The 23,143-nt window shown below is 40.0% G+C and overlaps 1 protein-coding gene across 2 annotated transcripts; it reads left to right on the forward strand.

Moving 5' to 3' along the window:
• Positions 1 to 94: 94 nt before the first annotated feature.
• On the forward strand, positions 95 to 21,746 carry LOC115593013 (serine/threonine-protein kinase N2-like). Of its 2 annotated transcripts, XM_030436326.1 has the most exons (22): positions 95 to 385; positions 3,720 to 3,996; positions 4,968 to 5,137; positions 7,449 to 7,572; positions 8,657 to 8,808; positions 8,997 to 9,216; positions 9,377 to 9,559; positions 10,161 to 10,270; positions 12,302 to 12,445; positions 12,753 to 12,828; positions 13,570 to 13,729; positions 15,545 to 15,635; positions 15,894 to 15,955; positions 16,372 to 16,441; positions 16,650 to 16,741; positions 17,712 to 17,888; positions 17,999 to 18,061; positions 18,148 to 18,224; positions 18,465 to 18,607; positions 19,079 to 19,186; positions 19,360 to 19,440; positions 20,824 to 21,746. In XM_030436326.1, the coding sequence occupies exons 1-22, from the start codon at positions 365 to 367 to the stop codon at positions 21,022 to 21,024; spliced, it is 2,802 nt and encodes a 933-aa protein (XP_030292186.1). In that variant the 5' UTR covers positions 95 to 364; the 3' UTR covers positions 21,025 to 21,746. The 2 variants fall into 2 exon arrangements, with proteins under 2 accessions (XP_030292186.1, XP_030292187.1); XM_030436327.1 differs by lacking the exons at positions 95 to 385; positions 3,720 to 3,996; positions 4,968 to 5,137 and adding an exon at positions 7,079 to 7,134.
• Positions 21,747 to 23,143: the final 1,397 nt, after the last annotated feature.

A 23,143-nucleotide genomic window follows, 5' to 3' on the forward strand; every position in this document is an offset into this window, starting at 1 on the left:
TGCAATGAATAATCGAATGTGATTGGTTCCTGTGGCGTCTCTGTCATTACCGACTGCCAACCAATCCAGCCGCGGCCCTCTGACGTCAGATTTGCGTCCAGCCCCTGTTAAACTCAATTCAAACTTTTACTCAGATTTTGTTTCCATGATAAACACAAGTAGCAAGTTATTCACCGGTATAGAGGGTCTGTGAACAGCTTCAGCAGACGTTACATTTCTCATGCCGCTGTTGATTTACCTCAGCTAGGGGTGCCATATTCCCGCAGGGGCTGTTTCACCGACTGCCTGGCCGAAGGAGACCGTTGGGAGTCGGAGCGGACGTTGACGCGGTGTGAATGTCCATCGCGGACCACTGACAGCCACCATGTCAGGTTTAACACTACAGGTAAACTTAACGCCACGGCTTTTCTATCACGTAATATGAAGAAAAATCATAATGGAGACGTTTAGTGCTAACAGTATGCAAATTAATATCATCTGACGTTTAAGCGTAGTTAAATAACACCACTTGCTACAGTGCCACTGGATTTTCCTGTTTGTCTTGTTTGCTTCTCCTCATAGTTCCTCCGTCTTTGTGACTGTCACACAAATACCTTTCAATTTAACTGTAGCTTTTAAACAACTTAGTTTCATTCAGAAACCATGTTAAGAAGTAAGCGCCTTCCTCAACATGGCTTTGACTCTCTACCAGAATCAGTGTTAAGGCAGCGAGTTTCTTTTTGAGCAAACATCCAGTCTCTACCTGAAAGAGTTTATTTCAGTAAAGCTAAGCTCACACTTAGCTGGGCTAAGAACCGTCCCGAGCGCTCTGCCTTCCTGAAGAAGGTACACTGTGTTTTGAGTTGAGTGTTTTTAATTTAATTTTTATTTTTGCCTATAATCTGACTTCATCAGTATTAAATCAAGTTTTTTTCTTTCTCTCTCCCCAAAGTCTATCCTACTTGAAATGACTTATTTTAGAGCTAGGTGTCGTCCATTGATCTCTGTTATGAAACATGCTAGCTTCACTGTCTTCTAAAGAGATCCAGACTTCACAAAACTTCTAGGACAATAGAAGGTGCACTTGTTGGGGTAGGCAGCAGGTGTGTCCTTTGGATAATGGCTACAGAAAAGACTAGACACCTGTCATACCCAACACACAAGACGGCCAAGTCAACTGCTGATGAGGTGGGCTCAAGCCAGTAGAAAAGGAGTAATTATCTAGTCATTAGTGTATGTTGAACGTTAGTTTATGTGTCTGCCCTGTCCACTTGTAAAGTAGAGTGATACATGTAGGATAAATGCATTTAAGGCTAAAGAATGAGCATAAAGCTGACCTTTTCATGCAACTTATTTTTGATTCGTTGTGTCTTACTATAGTCTGTCTTGTGAATTTAGTTAGGGCGATTGTTTTGATTAAGGATTAATCATCCGATCCTCTATTTTCTTGATTACTTGATAATCCATAAAGTGTCAAGATGATATCATCAAAATTGCTTGTTTTGTTTGACCAGCAGTCCAAAACCTCAAGATATTTTGGAGACAAAGAAAATCAACATATGAGAAGCTGGAAGCTTTTTTTTTTTTGCTTTAAAAGATTAATAGGTTATCTAGATTTAGTGTTTTTTTCTTTCAATCAACTGGTGTTCAGAACTAATTAAATTTTACAAGGATTAATGGTATATCAACCCAAGGATATAGAAAATTATAGTGTGAATAAATAGGCATTAGTTATGTCTGAAGGTAATGGAAGGAGCTTAAAAGATGAAGAAGTACATGTATAAGAACTGCTGTCGGAGCTGTCAGGGCTGTGATAGTAAGATGACCAAGTTTGATAGCTGTGAATCTACATGACATATCATACTGTATGTATATTATGCTGCAGTTATGTTCATTTTCTATTAATCTGCGGAATATTTTTCTGATTAATCATTTGGTCTATAAAATGTGAAAAAAAGGGAAAAATACCTATCACTATTTCCCAGAGGCCAATCTGCAGATTGCATCTTTTGTCCAGCCAATATTTCAAAACCCAAAGACTCTTCATTTACTGTCACATATGACGAGGGGAAAAGTAGGAACTTTTCACAAATAAGAAGCTCTTACCAGAAAATGTTTGACATTGTTGCTTGAAATATGATTACAATTATTAATCGATTGTCAAAATAGTTGCATTTTGTTTTTGTTTTTTTTATGATCAGTTATACAATCAATAATGACCACAGCTCTACTTATAAGCATCCAAAAAAAATCCAAACTGCCCACAGTTGAGAATCTGGGTGTCAGCACTATGATATACTGACAATATGTCCAGGATTTATGCAGGTAATTAAGTGCTAGTTAATTGTGCCTGATCAGGATAAGCAGATTAGTAGATGAATACAAGGAATATATGGATGGATGATCAATCAGCTGACCATATATTTTTGTCTAATGTCACATATGACGGATGGGTGCAGCAGCTGTCAGAGTGACTGGCTGAGAGCCGGTTTGTTAGCTGTCGAACTACAAAGAACTGGTTTGGGATGAGGCACAGGCTCTAATCTGGCCCCAGAACTGCCTTTGATGAAAAGGTGTATGTGTACTTACCTGAGGGTGTAGGTATTTGAGAAAGCACAACTTACCACTAGCGTATGTAGTAATGAAGACATAGCTTTGGTTTTATCTGTCTGTGAGGTTTCTGCGTCCAACCCAACACCGTGCATGCCCTGTTACTACAGGGTGATGTCTGACAGTGAAGCAAGACATGTTTCATGACAAAAGAATGTATCATGACGAAAGCTGAAACATGTAGCTGATGGTGCAATTAGAAACAATTCCAGGGAGCGATTGTTAAATCAAGGAAATATTACATACTCTATATTCCCTGGTTCAAGCTAACAATATGAAGATTTGTTTGCCACTTTGTGTGTTTGCATTATTTTACTTCGACTGTCTTTATATTTAAACTGTTGGCTGAACAGAACCAACTATTTTAGGATATTTCTTTGTGCTGTCAGAATCTTTGATAGGCATTTTTTATTTAAGACTGAATTATTATTCAAGAACAGATTATAAGTACGATAATTGATTTCAGCCCTAATCGTGACACCGCACCTGATGTCCTGTCACTGAGAAAGATGATAGTAGCCTGATGACACTGGCAGAGCATTAAACAGACGGATCTTTATCCACCAGGGGGAGGTATTGTGTCATGTATTGTTGTTAATCCATTGTTAGGTTTACAGTCACAGCTTGGTTATCTTTTCTTCCTGAAATACTTAATCTGCATTTGTTCCCATTTTATCAAGTGGTTCCTGTCCTTTGTTGTTGGGTTGCGCTAACCAGTGGACACAACCTATGATTTCCATTTTTAGTTTTTAGTCTTTGTTTTTGTCTTTTATATAGTTGTTCTTGTAATTTTGGTGGAAACTTGAGGGATAGCTGTCCTTTGTATTGTAGTGATAGCTTCAGTTAATCTCAGTAGAGTTGAACTCTGTCTTGATCCGTCTTAGCGCTGGTCCCTTTAATGTTGCAGCGGCCTACATTTAATCACTCTCCTTTAGTGTAGAAAAGATGAAGCAACCGGTTTCGAGATGCTTGTGTCACAGCTAGATTACAGGATAAGTGATATTAACACGTTTTGTTTAAAATAGTATGGTGATATAACAGGTGTATTTAACATGATATCTACAAGATAAAAAGAAAAAAAACACCAGAGGGATCAAACTGAAGCTATGTGTGTGTGCTATGTCCTTTAGAGCGGTAACCTGCAGGGTCTTGATGAGGGGGATATTCTGGACCCAGAGTTTCAGCAGCGTTTGGAGGATGCTCGCACTCTGCTCAGGCAGGAGATCCAGCGGGAGCTGAAGATCAAGGAGGCGGCAGAGAGAATGCGACGAGCTGTAACCAATCGCAAGAGCGCAGCCGATGTAGAGGGCCAACTCAAGGCCTCGAGCCGCAAGCTGGACAGGTTGCACTGGCAACTACAGGAACTCAATGCCAGGTCCATGGCCACAGAGAAGGACAGCACCACAGGTAACTAAAACAGAGAAAATCATCTCGACATAGAAACACAAAGGGCAAAGGAAAACTTTTCAAATAAATCCTAAACTTGGCCTTTTATATTGAACACTTTAAATCCAATGTAGAGCAAGATATCATGACAATCATTTTAAGACAGATTGGTATAAAGATATATCTATATCCATATTCATTGTACCTAGAGGATTTTTGGTTTTGGTGACATCCAGACCTGAGAGTCACCGGAATTTTGACTTGGTGGCAACTGTTGCCTTCAGGCTTGAATTTCCTCCTGGCTAACAAAAAAAGCAGATTTTTACAAAGTTTGAAGCAGATACTAAATTACATGATTGCACATTCATGCTCCTCGAAGGATCAAGCCTTTCTATTTTGGACACTCCTGGAACTTTCCATAGACAGCATTGGAGGAAATCTGACTTGGGCTGCATGTTTGTTACCAAACGTTAGATTTTTAGGAGGGTTATGTATCAAATACTTTCTATCCTAAACGTTATCTTTATTTACTCTAGAGTTCCATGTTGCTGAAGCTTTGCACAAGTAGCACATGGTTTGTTTGATCTAATGCAATTTGTATTTCAAGGCATTGCTAATTAGAGTTGCAAAATCTGGGAGCAGGAGATGGAAATTTATACAAATTTCTGCTGCAGCTGTTCATGTCTGAGAAAATCACATGTGATATTGCCAGCGATGTTTTCTCGAAACTGAGAGACTCTAGAAAGCTAAAAACAGTAAGTGAGAGAGAAACTGTGTAAAAATGCCTTAATAGTTTAGACAATAAAAGACTTATGTGACAGCAGGAAAGAAGAATTCATTGACAGCAGTGTACAGTAATACCCCTGGTTTTTATAAGGATACATACACATATGCCTAAATAGATATAGGTAAAAACACACAACTGAATCACCGCTAGTGAGAGAGAATTGTTTTATCTAAGACTAACCCACTATGTGTTTATTTTGATGTAGGTTGTTCGGAGGAAGAAGACAACCAGTCAGCAGAGTCATGTCAGTGGGAAGAGGTCACATCACCACTGGCAAGTCGACTCAGAACACTGAAAAAACAGCTTACCATGGAGACCAAAGTCAAACAGGGCGCTGATAACATGATCCAGACTTACACCAACAGCTCAGTCAAGGTACAGATCAACAAACCCATACACACACTCAGTGAGTTTGCTGATGGAGATGATTTTCCTACATGGTCTGTAGCAGTGAGCTGACACTGACTTGGTGTCAGCAGCATTAAGCATATGTGGTGTGTAGGAACAGACAGAGGGAAAAAAAGAAACGCAACTGCAGACAGAGGACTTGAGGACAGGGCCGTCCTTAGTGTGGCACTCACTAGCATTAACATTACTGCTGATGACCACATCCAGAACTCCTTAAAAATCATTTATGTCAATAGTTTTAGAATATTGTTTCAAACCTGTTGTATTTAAGAAGCTATATTCTGCTGACCTCGTCTGATCTGTGTGTGTATGAGGGGTGGGGGGCATTGCAAAGAAATTAATTAATTGAATTTGTGTTTTTGTGATTTAAAGTGTTTCACTGAGCAAGAATATCCAACATCAAAAAGGAGGTAGAAAGAAAAATAATGATAATAAAAAGAGCCAAACAACAAACAACAGGGGGTAGTCCGACAGACAGTGACAGACATTGAAATATAAAAAAGGCGGTTATTTAGTTACAATAATGTGGTGGGCATAAGCACATGACATATTTGTACTGAAGCTTTTTCATTATCGATGTCACTTTCACAGTTCACCCTTCCCTGCATCTTTTCAAATCCTACAGTTTACATAGTTGGAGCCCTCCACATATTCAGTGTTTGAGTTTGAAGCTCCTTCCAACACAGTCTTAAGGGTTCTCATTGCAGATCTACTTTGTTGTGACACCACAGTTTTGTCCCCAAGGAGACACAATCTTGGTGATCTGGAAGATCACGTTTTAACAATTTACCAATACAGTCCAGAACATTTCTCCACAGGGGAGAAACCCTGGGACATGTCCATAATGCATACATTTTCTAACAAAGAATGAATTGTATAATAATAATAATACCTGTGAATTATTTTATATTGATTACATTTGTCTCTGGCTTCTTTAATATGTTCCCCAGTGTTGTAAAGATTCCCCTCCCATGTTTGTTTTTTTTTATATCAGATGTACACCCCAGGTACAAAAGTTAGATGTGTGGTAAATTAACAGGTATTGTAAGGGAACGCAAAAATAAAATGGGAAAGGAAAGGAATGCTTATTTATACCAAGGGAGAGAAGAGCTTTTTACTTGTTGGGAGAATGTAAAGAACACAAATGCAAAATGCTGCAATGTTAAAATGAAGTGGTCTATTCTACTCCTCACTTTCAAGATCCTTCATAACCTGGCACCATCATATCTCGCTGAACTGATCCATACTCACACACCCTCCCGCACCCTCCCATCCTCTTCTACCATCCAGCTCTTTACTCCATCTGCCAACCTAACCACCATGGGGTCAAGAGCTTTCAGCCGATCTGCCCCCAGCCTCTGGAACTCTCTCCCACTAGACATTCGCACTTCTGACACTGTCTCCACTTTTAAATCTCGCCTAAAAACACACTTATTCCGCATGGCTTACTCTGTATCAGCCTAATCATATAATCACACTCCTGCCTATTCTCCATTCCACTCTATGGCACTATTCTCACCCTGGAAGCTCAACCCTGAATTCTGTGCCGAGATGGCACCATGTAATTGCATCCTCTTACTTATCTGTTATTTGCACTAAATTGTCCTGTACTTGTGCTGTCCTTTGTTGTACTTTGTTGTTGTGTGCAGTGTCCTTGAGTGCTTTGAAAGGCGCCTTCAAATAAAATGCATTATTATTATTATTATTATTATTATTATTATTATTATTATTATTATTATTATTATTATTATTATTATTATTATTATATCAATCACAATAAGAGGCAACATAAATCCAACAATGACTGTGAGATGCAGTTGATATTTTAAAGCCATGTTCTTGGTGTCATTGGTCTGGGTGTTGATGTTGTCGATGAGAGGAACGAGTGAGGATTTATTTATGTGTCAGCAGGATGACTTGAGTGTGGGATCGGTGGCACCACAAAGTAACTGCAGTTTTTGCAGGTGTGTAAATGTACCAATTGGTTAGTAATGTCCCGTCCTGACAGAGAAACAGTAACTAAAGAAACATACGGATACTTTGTGCAACCCTTGTATTACTTTCAAATATTAATTATTAAGCACTACTTACATTAATATTACTTACTTATATGGGCCACTGATACTGCAAAATACTGTAAATTGACTTCACACATTATTTACTTTAACATTGACAGGATCATGTGTGAAAAGATTTGTTTGTTTTGAATTTTCCAAATGTTGCTTTGGCATTTTGCCTACTTATGACTTTTGAACTTTACTTATTATTTACTTTCTAGGACAGGAAAATGCTGTCTACAGCCCAGCAGATGTTCCAGGACAGCCGAACTAAGATTGAGCTGCTGCGCATGCAGATTGTGAAAGTCAGTCAAGCCAGAGACGGAGAGCAGGCTGGCTCACTTGGTAAATCTTACTACCGCTAATGCACTGTACTAACCCTAACCCAGTTCTTATTATTTTCTAACTGCACACCGTTTCATGTTGTTCATCAATTTGTAATATATAGCCAGAGTTTTAGTCTTAAATTTAAAAAAAGAATAGACCTAACATTATCGACAGAATATAAAGAAACAACATATTGACGTCGTCTCAAAGACGTCTATGTACAGTGCTGCAGAGATGGCTACTGAAGTTAGCATGCTAGCCCCGGCTCATCCTGTCTAGTAATGCCACTTTGTACCTCAAGAAGTGATAATCTAATGGCTCCTGTAGTTTCAGCTGGGAGATGTATGCCAGCTGTTAGCTCATGAACAACATAAACTCACAGCAACTGAAGAGATTAAGTACTCTTACATCTATTTTCCTTATTAACACAGAAATACAACGGCATACCATCTGAATGCAAGTTTCTCTCTATTACTGAACAAAGATGAGCCTAAACTGCCTCATTAACTCTTAAGACTCTTAATTAAAACTTGATATTAACAAAATCAAACTCACTAAAATAGTCTTGGTTTGTCTGTCCACAGTCACTTCTGGTTTGGTTGAAAAAAAGTCAGCAGCGTCAATTGTGAAAATATTGCAGCTCTGCACAGCATCTTCACCCACAGATGATGTCCAACTGTATTTCTCTCTCCTCTGCTGCTTCGTGCCTCTCATGTACTCGTAGAGTCATAGTCCTGATCAGAGCCGCTGTAAAACACCTTATACTGTACCCCCTGTTTTATAAGCTGAAGCTGGATCTACCTTCGGATTCTGCCCGTATTATTTTTTACATTACACCCTAACACTATCACCATGACAATTGAGCAAACGTCATCCAGTCTGTGTTTACTCATAACAAGGATAGGAAGTGTTTTAAGGAAAACAGCTAATTAAATGGAAAAATGGCACACCAGATTGAAAAATCCTGTTACCTGCATTGTGTATCGCTGTATTTTTGTTTTTGGGTCCAGCTGTGTCTTGCGAGTATAAATATGTAATGGCTCAGATACAAAGGTCTAACTGCTGCTGAAGCCTAAGTGTGATCTGCTCCTCCTGCCCTCAGGTCACCCTGTGGAGATGATCAGTCCTCTGGAGCTGCGGGTGGCTGAACTTATGCACCACATGAAGATCGAATCAGCCGTAGCAGACGGTGCCAAAAATGTGGTTAAGCAGCTCAGTGGACGTAAAATCCAGGACCGTCGCATACTGGCAGAGGTTGGTACCAGGTTTTAGTCTGGGATGTGAATCCGACCACCTCTATGCATACAAGTTAGAAACACTGCTGCAACTAAAAAAGCCATTCTATTTACATAATCTAATAAATACATAATCCCCAAATAAAATCTTAAAAATAGAAAGTTCTAGGCAGGCTGTGCGGATCAGGAGTCTTGTGTATCCCCCAGGCTCAGGCACGAATGCAGGAGTCATCTCAGAAAGTGAATCTGCTCCGCTTGGCTCTGGAGAAACGTTTAAGTGAGCTGCCTCAGGACCATCCCCAACGTGCTACCATTAAGGAGGAACTGGCATTGGGAACCTCACCTTACTATGGCACTCTGAAGAAGCAATCAAACGCCTCATCCCGTTCTTCTTCTTCCTCTTTCTTCAGACCAGCCAGTCTAACAGGTCGCTACTAAAATATCCCCACATATATTCAATTTCTTTTCCTAAGATATCTGATCTGATCTGTAGAACATTTGCTTTTTCTCCCTCAAGCAAATTACTGTTTGCCATTTAACTTTAAATAGACTGAATTGATCAACGAAATGCTCTTCCTGCTTCTCAGGCCGGTTGGAGGTATGTTTGAAGGGCTGCCAAGACCTGTTGGAGTCTGTTCCGGACCGTGGTCTTATGGCCAGTGTCTCGGCCTCCTCTGGAAGCTTCTCAGATGGGAAGTCTCTAAAGGTCAGAAGCGGCCTCTCAGGACGCAGTGCTAATGGCAAGACAACCAAAGCTGATGATCTGTCCTGTAAGTCAACACTCTCACACTGTTTTACATCTGTGTGTGACGGTATTCATTTGTCTGCTTGTTTCTGCGTATTTCTGTTTCAAGTTTTTAAGGCTGGAATTTACTAGATAGGAACTAATGTAGAATCCAGTGATGTACATTTATAGGAGTGTAGGTTGGGTTTCAGAAGTGTATGTACGTGTGTATATGTGTTTAGTTGTATTTGCTCCATAGTGAGGACCGTTAAAAAGTTTTTGACCATCAAAACAACTTTAAAGGGCTGTTTGGAGGTTAGGACCTGAGTTAGTATCACACAGTCTCTGATATATATTTAAAGGGTAGGTCTGGGAGAAAAAAATACTTGGCCGGCAGCAGCGTCTAGAGGGGTGTTGTGTGCCAAACAACAAATGTTATTATGAGCTATTTTCTCGTTTTACGAGCTATCAAATAAAACCACCCTGAAACATCATTTTGTCTGTGTTTACAATTTTCCACTGGCTACTTATGGCAGCTTATACTGTATTTTTGTCTAGTAAACATAACCACCCAGCCTGTTACAAGCTGTAGTAGTCTTTATGAGGCAGTGCCTGTCTCAGTGTGTATCTCTGTGTTTGTGTCTCAGCGGAGGTAAGCGTTGTGCTGAAGGTGGACAACAGGATAGTGGGGCGCACGCACTGGAGACAGCTGGGCACTGAGGCCTGGGGCCAGAGCTTCACCATTGCACTAGAACGGGTCAGTGGCTTTGACTTCAACAAGCAACTCAATTACAACTGAGCCGAAACTGCATTTTTCACATGGTTACTCCACATCCCAATCAGTGAGTTTTAATCTAGACCGATGTTAACAACCAATAGTGCTAAACACCATGGGCCCTGTTCAGCTGGTCTAAAGCGCATGGTGCAAATGTTTTAAGGGCGTGTGTGTCCAAGTCTGTTTCGCTAGTTGAACTATGGACAATCAGGGTATTAAGTTAGGTACACAGTGCAAAGGGGCTGAACTTGATTTAGTCAGGGGTGTTCTTTTAGGTGTCACATAAATAGACAACAGACAACATAAAATTCAAAATGTAAGCACTGCATAAACCAGTGAGTGGAGACTTATCTTACTATCTGAATGATGTGTCCCTTAAATAGCAGGAAACAGACTGCGCTTTTGACTTCAGACTAGCTTTTTGTTGGTCTATGGTGCTGTCCCTTTCTGCTGCCTCAAGCAAGTGATCTACCTTCAGTGCAACTGACCACACCTACTTTAGACCAACATGCCTAGGGGCACACAGGCGGTGCCAGGTACATTTGCTATTTACACAGAGTTGTTGCTGGGCGTGAACATGACAACTGTGTCGGTCTGAAACTACTGAATATCCCTTGTGCTGCGCTGTGCGCCGCTTTGTGACAGATGTAAGATGGGGCCTCATGTGTTACAATATTACTGGATGCTGAACAAATATTTAACTGGATAGCTTTAACTTTCAGCAGAGCACTGTATGATGAACGGTTAAAAGCAACGACAAACATCCCCTTTCATCTGAACTGCTCCGCTAGAAACGATTGTGCCTTCTCTCTGTTCATATACACGAAGATTTTCTAGGCCTCTTAAGTAGTTTTGCTCAGGAAGATCTTAAAAGATCATCCCGTTTTTACTCAATTCACAAAGGGGAATATTTTAGTGACATAATGAAAATGTTCAACTTCTTTTTGTGTTGGGACAATGACAGAAAAGAACCAGACATAAAGAAGAATTTTACCGTCCAAACTTAGAATAATGTTTGTATCAAAGATATACGGATGATCTTGGTACGATCTTGAATATGTTTTATATGTTTATATCTGTGTATGTGTCGTCCAGTAAGTAACAAGAAGCTGCAGAAAGATGTCAAACTTGTCCACCAGACAACCCTGACATGAAAAAAAAACAAAAGATTTGATGGATCCAAACCAAGATTCTTATTTATATTGATGAGCGTTGTCCTGTCTGAAATTTTGTTAAGTTTTCAAAAAACAAACTCTTGTCACTATGAACCCCAAGAATCCAGTATTGTGCAGGATTGCATCGTGTGTATCATGTTTTTAACCAGGAGATATAAAGTTTCTTTTAGCATCACCATTTCTAGCCCATACATTTTTGAAAAGCAGGTAGTTCTGTGTGCCAGATGGAAGCTGACAGAAATCTTGCAGGGCTCGGGTTCAGGAACATCCTGACATCCTCAACGAACTGAAGTACTGTTTATTTGTCATCCTGGCCCAGCCTGGAAGAAAAATTGCCGCAGATTGTTGATTACTAATTACTGAAGTGACATTCTGTCTTCCTCTTGGATAATTTATTGTCAAATGTCCTCTCAGTTACCGCTAATGGTGAACATCTGTTAACAGAACAATAGTACAGACCCTGACATCTTGTCAGCCACCGAGTCAGAATGGCCAAGTATGTCTTTTATACTCTGTCAGCCTCCTACTCTTCTCTGTACCCTGTAATCCCACTGCTAATCCTCTGACATTTTCTCTAATCTGGTTTCACCCACTCATGCCCAGCATCCCTGTTTAAGACTTGACTTCTAATGTTGCATTTAACACCCAAGCTCTTATTCTCTTTGCAAGCCTTGACAAATTCAATGATTTTACCCATACAGGCCAGTGTACTAGTAATATGGGGTGCTACACAGTCTGTAACAGTTGTATAATGTCTTCTTGAGCTTCATCAAGTCTAAGAAAACAACGTTGATAATCCGGTCAGTTAATGTATATATGTTTGTGTTTCTTAATCTAGTCCAGGGAGCTGGAAATCAATGTGTACTGGAGAGACTGGCGAGCGTTAAGTGGGGTGAAGTTCCTTCGGCTGGAGGACTTCTTGGATAACCGCCGGCATGGCATGTGTCTTCAGCTGGAGCCTCAAGGCATCCTCTTCATGGAGGTTCTTACTTTCATATCCAGCCTGTTTATTATTCCTGTGACATGTGCATCAAACTACAGTAGCATATTGTACCTGCATTTGTCATTTAAATGAATGTTTTGGTGCTTATATCATCATTATTGTTACAGCATAACAGTTGAAAGTTGTAGTCACCGTCCATTATGTTTCTTTTCTCTATTATTACACCAAGCAGCTGTAAGATGGGTGTTAATATTAGTGAATAAAATAATCCCATGAAGTAAATGTTTCTGTCCCAGTGACACAGTTCCATGTATGAAGCATAAGAAGCTCCTCTGTTCATTTCCAGGTTACATTCATCAATCCTGTAATTGAGCGGCGCTCCAAACTCCAGAGGCAGAGAAGAATTTTCCCCAAAGAAAAAGGTAGTGTCATTTATTTCTGCAGATATTAATGTCCCTTTCCTTCTTCCTATTGCCCTCATTCCAGCACCCTTGCTTGGGCTACACCCATTTTTTTTTTTGTTAAATTTATTTTTTTTATCTTCATTATGATGTTGACAAAATGAAGGTGTAACCATCTATGTACATATGCACACATACATACACAAGACCTATACATACACACAAATAAAAATACATGTGTAATGGTTTGTAGAAAAAAAAACATGATCAACATATAAAGGGCTTAGTCTATTACAAGGCAGATGTTCCTGTGCACACACATATACATACACACATATACATACTTTTATACTCACTCACAAACAATATTTATGCATGCACCTTCACCAGCCTTTCAACAGTAATGAACAAAAAGAAAATAGGAACCTCCCTCCCTCCCTGTTGGGTGAGTGATTACCCCCCCCCCCCCCCCCCCCCAAAAAAAAAGAAACTACACCCATTTTATAACTCAGACTTCTTTTTGATCTCAACTACACACTTGTCATGTATTGACATTATTGCACTGACAAAAGTTTTTGCCACTCAGCAAGCAAAATAGTCAGAATTGCTTCTGTGGTAGTTCTCACTACATTAAGTCTCCAGGACCACATTTAGCTATGATGACCCACACACAGAAACTCACAAGGTAACAATAACAGCCAGCGCTGTCGCAGCTGGTAAAGATGTCAATGATGATTGTTTTGTCTCCGTTTCTCCTCACAGGGAAGGACTTCCTGCGTGCTGCCCAGATGAACATGAACTTTGCCACTTGGGGCCGTTTGATGATGACCATCCTTCCTCCCTGCAGCTCTCTGGAGCCCATGAGCCCTCCATTAGCAGGCCCTAACACTGGCTCCACATCATCGCCCACTTGTCCAACAGGGTAAGTCTCCGTGGTGTCTGTGACCCAGAAACATCTCATCTATGAAAGAGCTGTTACAAAAGTGAGCTATTCAATTCTCTGCTCAGCTTGCCACAGAGACTTGAGGCTATTTTTCTACCCTCTCATGATATCTGAGACTAGAGAGAATGTGACTTAAGTGGAGGCCTGACAGCAGCATTATCACTGACCTGCATTCAGAGTTAAGACAAGTTAGACATAGTGGTTCTATATTAACAGTGTGTGAGAATATAGAAATGAGCATTATTAAAGGATTATGGTGGAGATATTCTGCATTTTTAATATTGTGAACAAATCCCATGCACAGACCCAAACCAATGACTGTGACCTACTAACAAGTACAGCTTTCTAAGAATTGACAAAATCGTTAAAAACATGTTGATTACGCTTAAAGGTATACTATGTAGGATTAGTATTTTTGTGTGTGTACAGACTCACACACAAATAATCCCTCTCAATCATCACTTATGACCTACCAGAAGTGTGCGCCAATGTTTGTATCTGCAGAGACTCTGCTTCTATTTTCTTATCATTTTGTAGTGTTTGGGATGTTTCTTGGTGTGCCTCATGGGACCATTTTGGGGGAAACATTTTGATCTGAAATGTGCCATTAATTATGACTAACTTGGTTAACTTGATTCAAGTTCATGATTTGGTTTAATGAGCTTTCTTAAACAGTGGCTTTCTTGTTGCCACTCTCACATAAAGCTTTGACTGGTGTAGAACCCGGGCAACAATTGTTGAATGCAGAGTCTCTCCCATCTCAGCTGCTGAAGCTCTTAACTCCTTTAGAGTAGTTATTGGTGTCTTGGTGGCCTCCCTCACTAGTCTCCTTCTTGCATGGCCATTCAGTTTGTGTGGACAGCCTGCTCCAGGCAGATTTACACATGTGCCATGTTCCTTCCATTTCTTTATGATGGATTTAACTGAACTCTGAGGGAAGTTCAGTGACTTGGAAATGGTTTTGTATCCACCCCCTGACTTACGCTTTTCAATAACCTTTTCATATAGTGTTCTTTTGTCTTCATGGTGTAATTGTAGTCAGGAACACTGATTAACCAGTGACTGAACTTCAGACACAGGTGTCTTTATACCACAATCACTTGAGACACATTCACTGCACTCAGGTGATCTTCATTTCACTAATAAGAGAAAAGATAAGATAAGATGTTCCTTTATTGATCCCCCTGGGAAAAATGTTCGTGAATAAAAATATAAAAAAAATATTAGAATAAAAATAAGCATATAATATACAGTAACTGTCCTTGTGTGTACATGATGTGTGCAATATATACTTAAAGTGAAAATAAATGTGCAGGGTTCCTGAGTGAGACTAATTGTGAGACTACTTGCACCAACTGGCCAGTCCTCTGTTGAATTAGGTCAGTTCATTGAAATGGGGTGAATACTTATGCAATCACTTATTTTACTTGATATACTTTTAATTAATTGACATTAGTTTGTAGAAATCTGTTTTTCACTTTGACATTAAAGAGGTTTTTTTTGTAATGTAATGTCGGGCCCAAATTATATTAACCATGACTCCATTTACAAAAGCAATTGAAGGGGGTAGATTTGTCATGAAGAGACAAGTAGGCAGACTTGTGTTTTATATGTGTAAGTGTCTTTGGGACACTGGCTGTTTCAGTATCCGCTTGAACGTGTTTTTTGGTTGTGCATATGCTGCTCAGAGGAAACTGAGGAGATCAAGGGTGCATCAAGGACACTAGTTATGAATATCAACACCAGCACTAAAATATAGTTGCAGTGTAATGTTTATTCCTAATTGTTTTTCAGAGAACCTGCTGTTGTGGGTCTAAATTTTCCAGAAGAATATCCAGGCAGATCTCCTCATCGCACAAGAAAGAACATTAAAGACTCTCTACTGGTGAGCTAGTCAGGTGCTCTGTTTCACCAAAAAATGATGGAACAGTGAAAGTAGTTATACAAAGAAAACACCAGTGTAACAGTGGGCCGATGACAGGGAGTTGTGTGATGTTAACACTTGAATTAAGAGAATAGCTTTTGTTCCATCACTAATGTCTCTGTTGCTCTCAGATTTCTTCTTCTTTTGCCTTTGTGTTTGAAAGATTCAGTTGATGTTTCAATGCATCTCTGTTGTCTCTTTACCTTGCTGAAAAAACAGTCTCCTAGGGAGAGCAAGAGCCCAAAGCCCAGGCGCCAACCCTCAATTCATCCACCTCTACAGTAAGTCATACTGAGTACTCATTACTGAGCTTTAGTAGAGTTTCAAGGAATTTGTACTTCACTTGAGTACTGAGGAAAATATTGCACTTTTTGCTCCAATGCATCTATTTGATATCTTAAGTCACTAGTTACTTTGCTGATTACATGCTGCGACAGAGCCAAATTGAAAAAATCAATTTAAGTCTGCAATTGAATAATAAAACACTGATTCCAATAATCAGGAAAATGCTGAATATCAGATCGGATAATCAATCAACCTCTGGTATATAGACTGCATGTAAATACATGTAAATATCTGTATATCTATATTACTTTGATTTGCACATTTAATATCAGATACTTTAAATCTTTTACTCAAGTATTATTCATTCAGGTGTGGAGTTTTTCAGTGTGTGCTGCTTTTTACTCTCATGCAGCATGGACGAAGGACTTCAGATGGACGACTTCAACTGCATATCAGTTCTGGGAAGAGGTCACTTCGGAAAGGTGCACATCACATCTCTACCTTTTTTTCCTGCTCTAAGCTTGTAGACATGTCAGTGGCAGTGTTTTGAGCTGAAAAAAAAAAGCACCAGACAACTCTGTGAAATAAAGGTTAAGAGGTGTCCTGGTGAGCTGCAGCTTGAATACATGCAAATGTTTTAAAAGAAGATATAAAGGTTTAATATGCATCAAACATTTCTCCTGATCCAAGGTTTTGCTAGCAGAGTATAAGAAGTCAGGCAAACTGTACGCCATCAAAGCCCTGAAGAAAGGAGACATTGTGACACGGGATGAAGTCGACAGGTAAGAAATCACTCAGCTGGTTCTTTTTGAAACATTATCAGTGTCAGATCTGCTTTCCACAATTTCAATATTCCTAATGGGCTCTGAGCTGCAGTCATTATGTATCTAGTGCAGTAAACACTCCATCTGTTGGTTACTTTTTTGTTTTATTGTAAACTCAGTGTTTTTATCCATGTTAGGATCCCTCAGGAACTATGACTCTATTTTTGCAGTAATGTGATTGGTTGGTGGTCTGTACTGGGGCAGGTTAGCTGTGATGCTGTTAATTGTTACAATCTCAATTGGTCTAAAATTTTGCCAGTTTCATGATACCAGATGAGTTAAGCTAGTTAAGATAGTTGGAGGACTGACTCATCTCACTTGGTGATTAAGATCTCTGGGGAACTTCACTCCATTTTCTGCTCCTGTATTAAATGTACCAGATGTACTCCTTTCTAAGTTTTAAAGTTGATGTCTCAGGATCTGAGTAGCCATTGACAAACTGCATTAAGACTAGTTACTAGTTATAATGCGAAGGCAAACAAGGAGTCCTTTTGTCTGAGAGTTTAACCCTCAAGATCAAGAGGAAAGAAAGCTAGCTGATAAAAGAATAGTCTGAATTAGTTGTACCTGCATAGCGCAGCTGGTAGAGCATGTGCACCATGTACAGCAGTGGCCCAGCCTGTGCTCCTTTGCTGCATGTCTTCCCCTCTCTCTGACCCACTATTCCTGTCTGTCTCTGCTAGCAGGCCTGTCTGTTTTTTTGGCTTTCAGCTTTTATTTAACCTAAGAAAATGAAAACATTTGGTAATTTCTTACATGACAAGCGTTTTTCTTGGTTTCAGCATCTCTGCTAGCTATTCCTACTTCTAAGAACGACAGATATGGTGTATGAGTCATTAATTCAGCTTAGCGACTGTGAGTGAATACTTTGAACACTATTAATTAACACTGTGTGGGTGTGTGTGTGTGTGTGTGTGTGTGTGTGAAGCCTCGTCTGTGAAAGGAGAATCTTTGAAGTGATCAATGCCTCACAACATCCTTTCCTGGTGAACCTGCACGGCTGCTTCCAGACTGCAGACCACGTGTGCTTTGTCATGGCCTACTCTCCTGGAGGAGACCTCATGACACACATTCACACCAACATCTTCAATGAGAAACAGGCCCGGTTAGCAGACATCGCTCAGTAAACCATGACATAAGTAAATAACTTCAATGACATTCAGCAAAAATTCAGGGAGGTTTGTATGACTTCTATCTCTCTCTGCCTGCTTTCAGGTTTTATTCGTCCTGCGTGCTGCTCGGCCTGGAGTTTCTCCACCAAAACAAAATAGTTTACCGGTGAGTCCATCTCTTTCAGAGATAAATTCATACCTTGCTTCATACTGGGAGCATGTGATGTTATGTGGTCTGTGTCTGTCTGACAGGGATCTGAAGCTGGACAATCTGCTAATGGATGCAGATGGTTTTGTCAGGATAGCAGACTTTGGCTTGTGCAAAGAAGGTAAGAAAATAACACATTATATGTAATTTTCTGAACGTTCAACTTTTCAGTACATGACAAGTAAGGCAGAACAACTCCTTCGCTGTCTGTGTCCGTGTAAAATGTTCCCCATCATTGTCGGTAGAAATGTTTGTCAGGATTTTGTGTGCGTAGGCCTGGAATATAAAAAGTTATTTATAGAGTGTAATCAGTGTTACATGTGTCTGCAGCGATATCTAATTAAGGCTGTACTGTGTGTAGGTATGGGCCACGGGGATCGCACCTCAACATTCTGTGGCACACCAGAGTTTCTGGCCCCAGAGGTGCTGACAGACAACAACTACACCCGCAGTGTTGACTGGTGGGGGCTGGGGGTGCTCATCTATGAGATGCTGGTGGGGGAGGTCAGTATGAATCGACAAAGCAAAGGCAAAGCAGACAGCTGTTCAGAAAAAAAGCCCCAGGTTCACTATATAGACATTACACGCTGAAGCTGTAGAGGCCTGCATTACCCCCATTACACCCCATGTGGATACTGAGTCAGGTGAAGTTTCATAGTCCACCAAAGATCAGCACACCCTATTTGAGGTATGTGCAGGAGCTTGACTGCATGGCGAAAGTATACATAACATCATTTCAAATCAAATTTCCAAACTTGGGCCTTCCGAGTACTTCCGTGTCCCCAGCTTCTTCAGTTTCAATTGTGGACTTTTAAACTTCAACTGACTTTCTATCGGCCTGAGGGTGAGTATATATGACTTTTCATTTTTTATTGGAATAGCTCCTTTAAGAAAGACTTTAATAAATGTGAACCTATCCTTTAAAATGCACAAAGTACAAGTTTTGGTAAGATTCTGCTCTCTCTTCCCTTATAGTCTCCTTTCCCAGGTGATGATGAGGAAGAGGTGTTTGACAGCATTGTCAATGATGAAGTGCGCTACCCTCGCTTCCTTTGTCCAGAGTCCGTGTCCCTCATGCAAAAGGTTTGCTCGTTATCATTTGGGTGGGAATTCTCCCCGGGCATTACTTATTTCTTATTAGAGCGACAAAATCACAGTCATGTCAAAACACCACTGATCATGGAGTACTTTACATTATGTGATGGTTGTGTGTCCCAGTGTAGTGACTCTCCTCCACTGCTCTCACTGTGTTTTAGCTGCTGCAGAAGAATCCTGAGATGAGGCTTGGAGCAGGGGAGGAAGATGCCTCGGCAATCAAAAGCCAAAAATTCTTTCAGGTCATTATCCAGCCAGGCGCTACTGGCCAACATACACTCTGATCTCACTATGAAACATTAGAACTCTCTGACTGACTGCTCTTTAGAGCTTCAACTCAAACCAGCATAACAGAAATATTTAATGTAGATCTTTCTTTATCTCAGATGTTTTTTTTACAGTCAGAAGCTCTTGTTGCCCTGCAGAGATGAAGAAGTATACTTCAGCTCAACTTTAACAACACAGCTTTATTCAGAAATGAGAAGAATATTCACTGTTGTGTAAGGTTTACTGGCAAAGTTCTGTGTGAGACAAAATACTCAACAAAGAATGGAAAAAATCATATAACTTTTAACTTTCCGTCTTTCACCGATCACTTTGTTGAATTACTCATGTCCAATGAATATGTGCAATACAGCAATTTGAAGTTTCAGTGGTGTGAAAGTGAGGGAAATCTAATGAGATGGAAGCGGTTCGTAGATCGACGAAGAGTGTGTGATTTCTGAGTCTTTATTTATAACAGAAGGAAAAGCACATAATTGATATCTTTAAAGCTGGAGTTGGTAAGATTGTAGAACCAGCAAGCGCAGCCAAATATATCCCACCTCCTCCATTCAGAGCCGCTTCTCCGACCACCGCCTGACCACACAGACACAAATGGCCCTGTAGCTTTTGCTGGCCAGCTGGGAGATGTTTTTCAGTGGTTATGTTTCTGTATTTAATGAGCTCTCCTAGATTTCTTAGTCTAATAAATACATAAATAAACAACCCTGTCAAGTGCTAGAATCATATAAACAGAAGTAAAAATAACAGTTATGAACATTCCTCAGTCAGAAACTTCTACCCAAACTCTTTGTGCTAACATTATTGGGTTGGCTGATCTGTTCTACGGCTCAGGTGCTGTGTACTGTGAGGGCAGCACATTGTCATCACTAACCATATCCAGCTATCCATCTTCATGTCTCACTCATGTGTAAGAAAACAACATTATCACAATGAGCGTAAAGAACGAACATGCCTATTGGTAGTCCTCACTGCTATGCTTGTGCATCTAGCTCACTAATAGTTTCAATGATAAATCTGCAGGTATGTAGGTAGACTGACAGGTCGCCCATCCAATAAATTCATACTGCTGAATGAAACAATTGGACTGCACATCCACAGGCACCGCTTTTTTCCTTTTATTGTCAGAGTATGTGATTTATTAATTGCCTTTGGGATGTATAGAGACTTTCTACAACTCTAACAAAAAATGCTTCAGAATAACTTCCCAAGGTAACAGGTAGCACATCCACATCACTGACTGCATGTTGAATCTAGCTCATAATGACAGTTTTTTTTTTGTCAAGTTTGATCATCTTTTTTGTGGGACTGCTGCTGTTCAACGACCCACTGTCTGTCAACAGGCAATGGACTGGGATGCTCTCCTGGCCAAAAAGATGAAACCTCCCTTCCTGCCGGTCATCAAAGCACCGAAGGACGTCAGTAACTTTGACGAGGAGTTCACACGCCTCCAGCCAGTCCTCACCCTCCCACGAACACCCTGCGTCCTCACCGCCGAGCAGCAGGAAATCTTTGCTGACTTTGACTTCTCCCTCATGAGTTGACCAATGGGATTTTTTGTGACAGGAAGCGCCAGTTCAAACCTACTTTTATTTGCCACAACACCTTTTTCATTCAACAGAAGCAGAGAAACTGCTGTCCTGCCTTTTTCACATAGTTCCACATTTCCAGCTGCACACCATCTCTGTGGACTGTTTATTAAAACACATGACAGTGTCCAGCATAATCACTTCAGCCGTCACACTTCACTGACACACGTTAAGTCTTGCTGGGTCTGATTTCATGATATATTTTCACGTGTCTTGTCCCTGCCAAATTCATTTTGAACTGTTTAATGAAGTTAGATCACAGATTTATTGTTTACACTCTGGCCAGTGCAATAATGAGTTTTTGATAGTACATTTATATTTTTACAAATGGCCATTGTGCTTGTGATATTCCAAACATCAGTGCTGCCTCTCAACCCAAAGTCCATTGTAAATATTTGTAATCTTAATGAAGATACTTTCTGCCCGTTACTATAACCATTCTACTTCCATTTGTTATTTGTTGTGATGTAATATACTGAAAATATCCAAATTGTTAATTTAAGTTCCTTCATTTCTCAGTCAGTACAACTACATCTTGATTTTTTTTTACTATCATGAAGATTATGCTTTATACTGAACAAACCGGCCTGTATGTAAAGCGTAAACTACATGAAGAACATATGAATGAATAAATGTGTACCTGCTGGACTCTGAAAGACCAGGAACTCTTCATGAAACATTGATTTATTTATTTACGCAGTCATTTCAAAGTAGTAAAAAACATTGCATGACAGTATTGCATATAATTCAGAAGTACACAACATGAATTAAATGTTAATTCGTAGAAACCAGAGCGCTCACTGACAACGACTCAGTCCAGCTGGAGGTAATCTACATGTTGTCCAACACTACTACCACATTTATTGCTCTCTGACAAGGTTACAATTGCACAAGGAGAAGCGCTAATGGAAATACCAAACAATGTATTGCACTCGATGTGTCTATTCCTCCAGTCACTCATTAAAACAGTCGTACAAAAATCTAAAGACATTTTCTGCTCCAAAATAGTTTAAAAATGATATACAATATAAAATAGCTTGAAATGCTGTCCTTTGAAAGTCAAAGCATCCTGTACATTGTGGATTATGATGGGAACAATACAGTTTTTCACACCATATTTCAAAATATTCATATCTATGATATTAGCAAAATTGTCATTTGTCATTCTCTCACTTCAACTAACTAAATTAAATTAAATTTGAAGCAAGTGGACCCACCCTCTGTGCAGAATAAATAGGACTCAGCAATCAATCACATGAGAGAAGAACAGAATGAAAGTGTCTACACTAAAACCACAAATGTACCAATTTCTTAGAAAAACATCTCCAAACTTCATCAGGATTTGACAGGGAAACCATAGAAACCGTGGATCTAGATCATCTACACATGCACCTAAAACAAGTATATTTAATCAGATGTTTGATGATAATAATAGTAAACTTTACAGTTCATTAACAGTCAGTCAGGTTTACCATGTGTCATGGTGCGTCACACATGTACTTACTGCCATATTTAATTTAGTGAAGGATGCTGGAGTGGGTCAGGTGTGAGGTGGATACATAAACAAAGACCAGCTTCACTCAGAGCCTTAAAGTTGGAGGGTAAAGTGCCTTCAGACACTGTGGAGATACTTGAATGGTTGTAAACGATTGTCAGAATAAGGGCTGTAATGCTGGTAACCTGCTGTCTACACAGAGATGCTAACTATGAGCAGGTCTCTCATTCTAGGGACAACAAAACAACTTTAAAGCGAAACTCTTGCCAAAAATCAACCGAGGCTTTATTTGGGATTGAATATGAGTCAAAGCTTCGCGTAAAAGCATAATTGCGACAAAAGAGGCACTTTTAAGATTTACTGTAGTTTCGGTTTTGGGCACGTTAATTTTGAACGGGAGAGCTAGGGGCACGACACGCTAGCATCAAAATCGCTATTTTTAGAACACTAAAAAGGCTCGACACAACATGAAACTTTGCTCGTAGCATCACCAGGGTCTTTGAAGGTTTTTGAACTACTCACGTTAGCTGCTGCAGCTCCTGCGCGTCGTCCTGGCAGGCAAAAAGTGTGGATCCCTGA

This window comes from Sparus aurata, chromosome 12 (assembly GCF_900880675.1).
Source record: "Sparus aurata chromosome 12, fSpaAur1.1, whole genome shotgun sequence".
In the NCBI taxonomy this organism is placed as follows: Eukaryota; Metazoa; Chordata; class Actinopteri; order Spariformes; family Sparidae; genus Sparus; species Sparus aurata.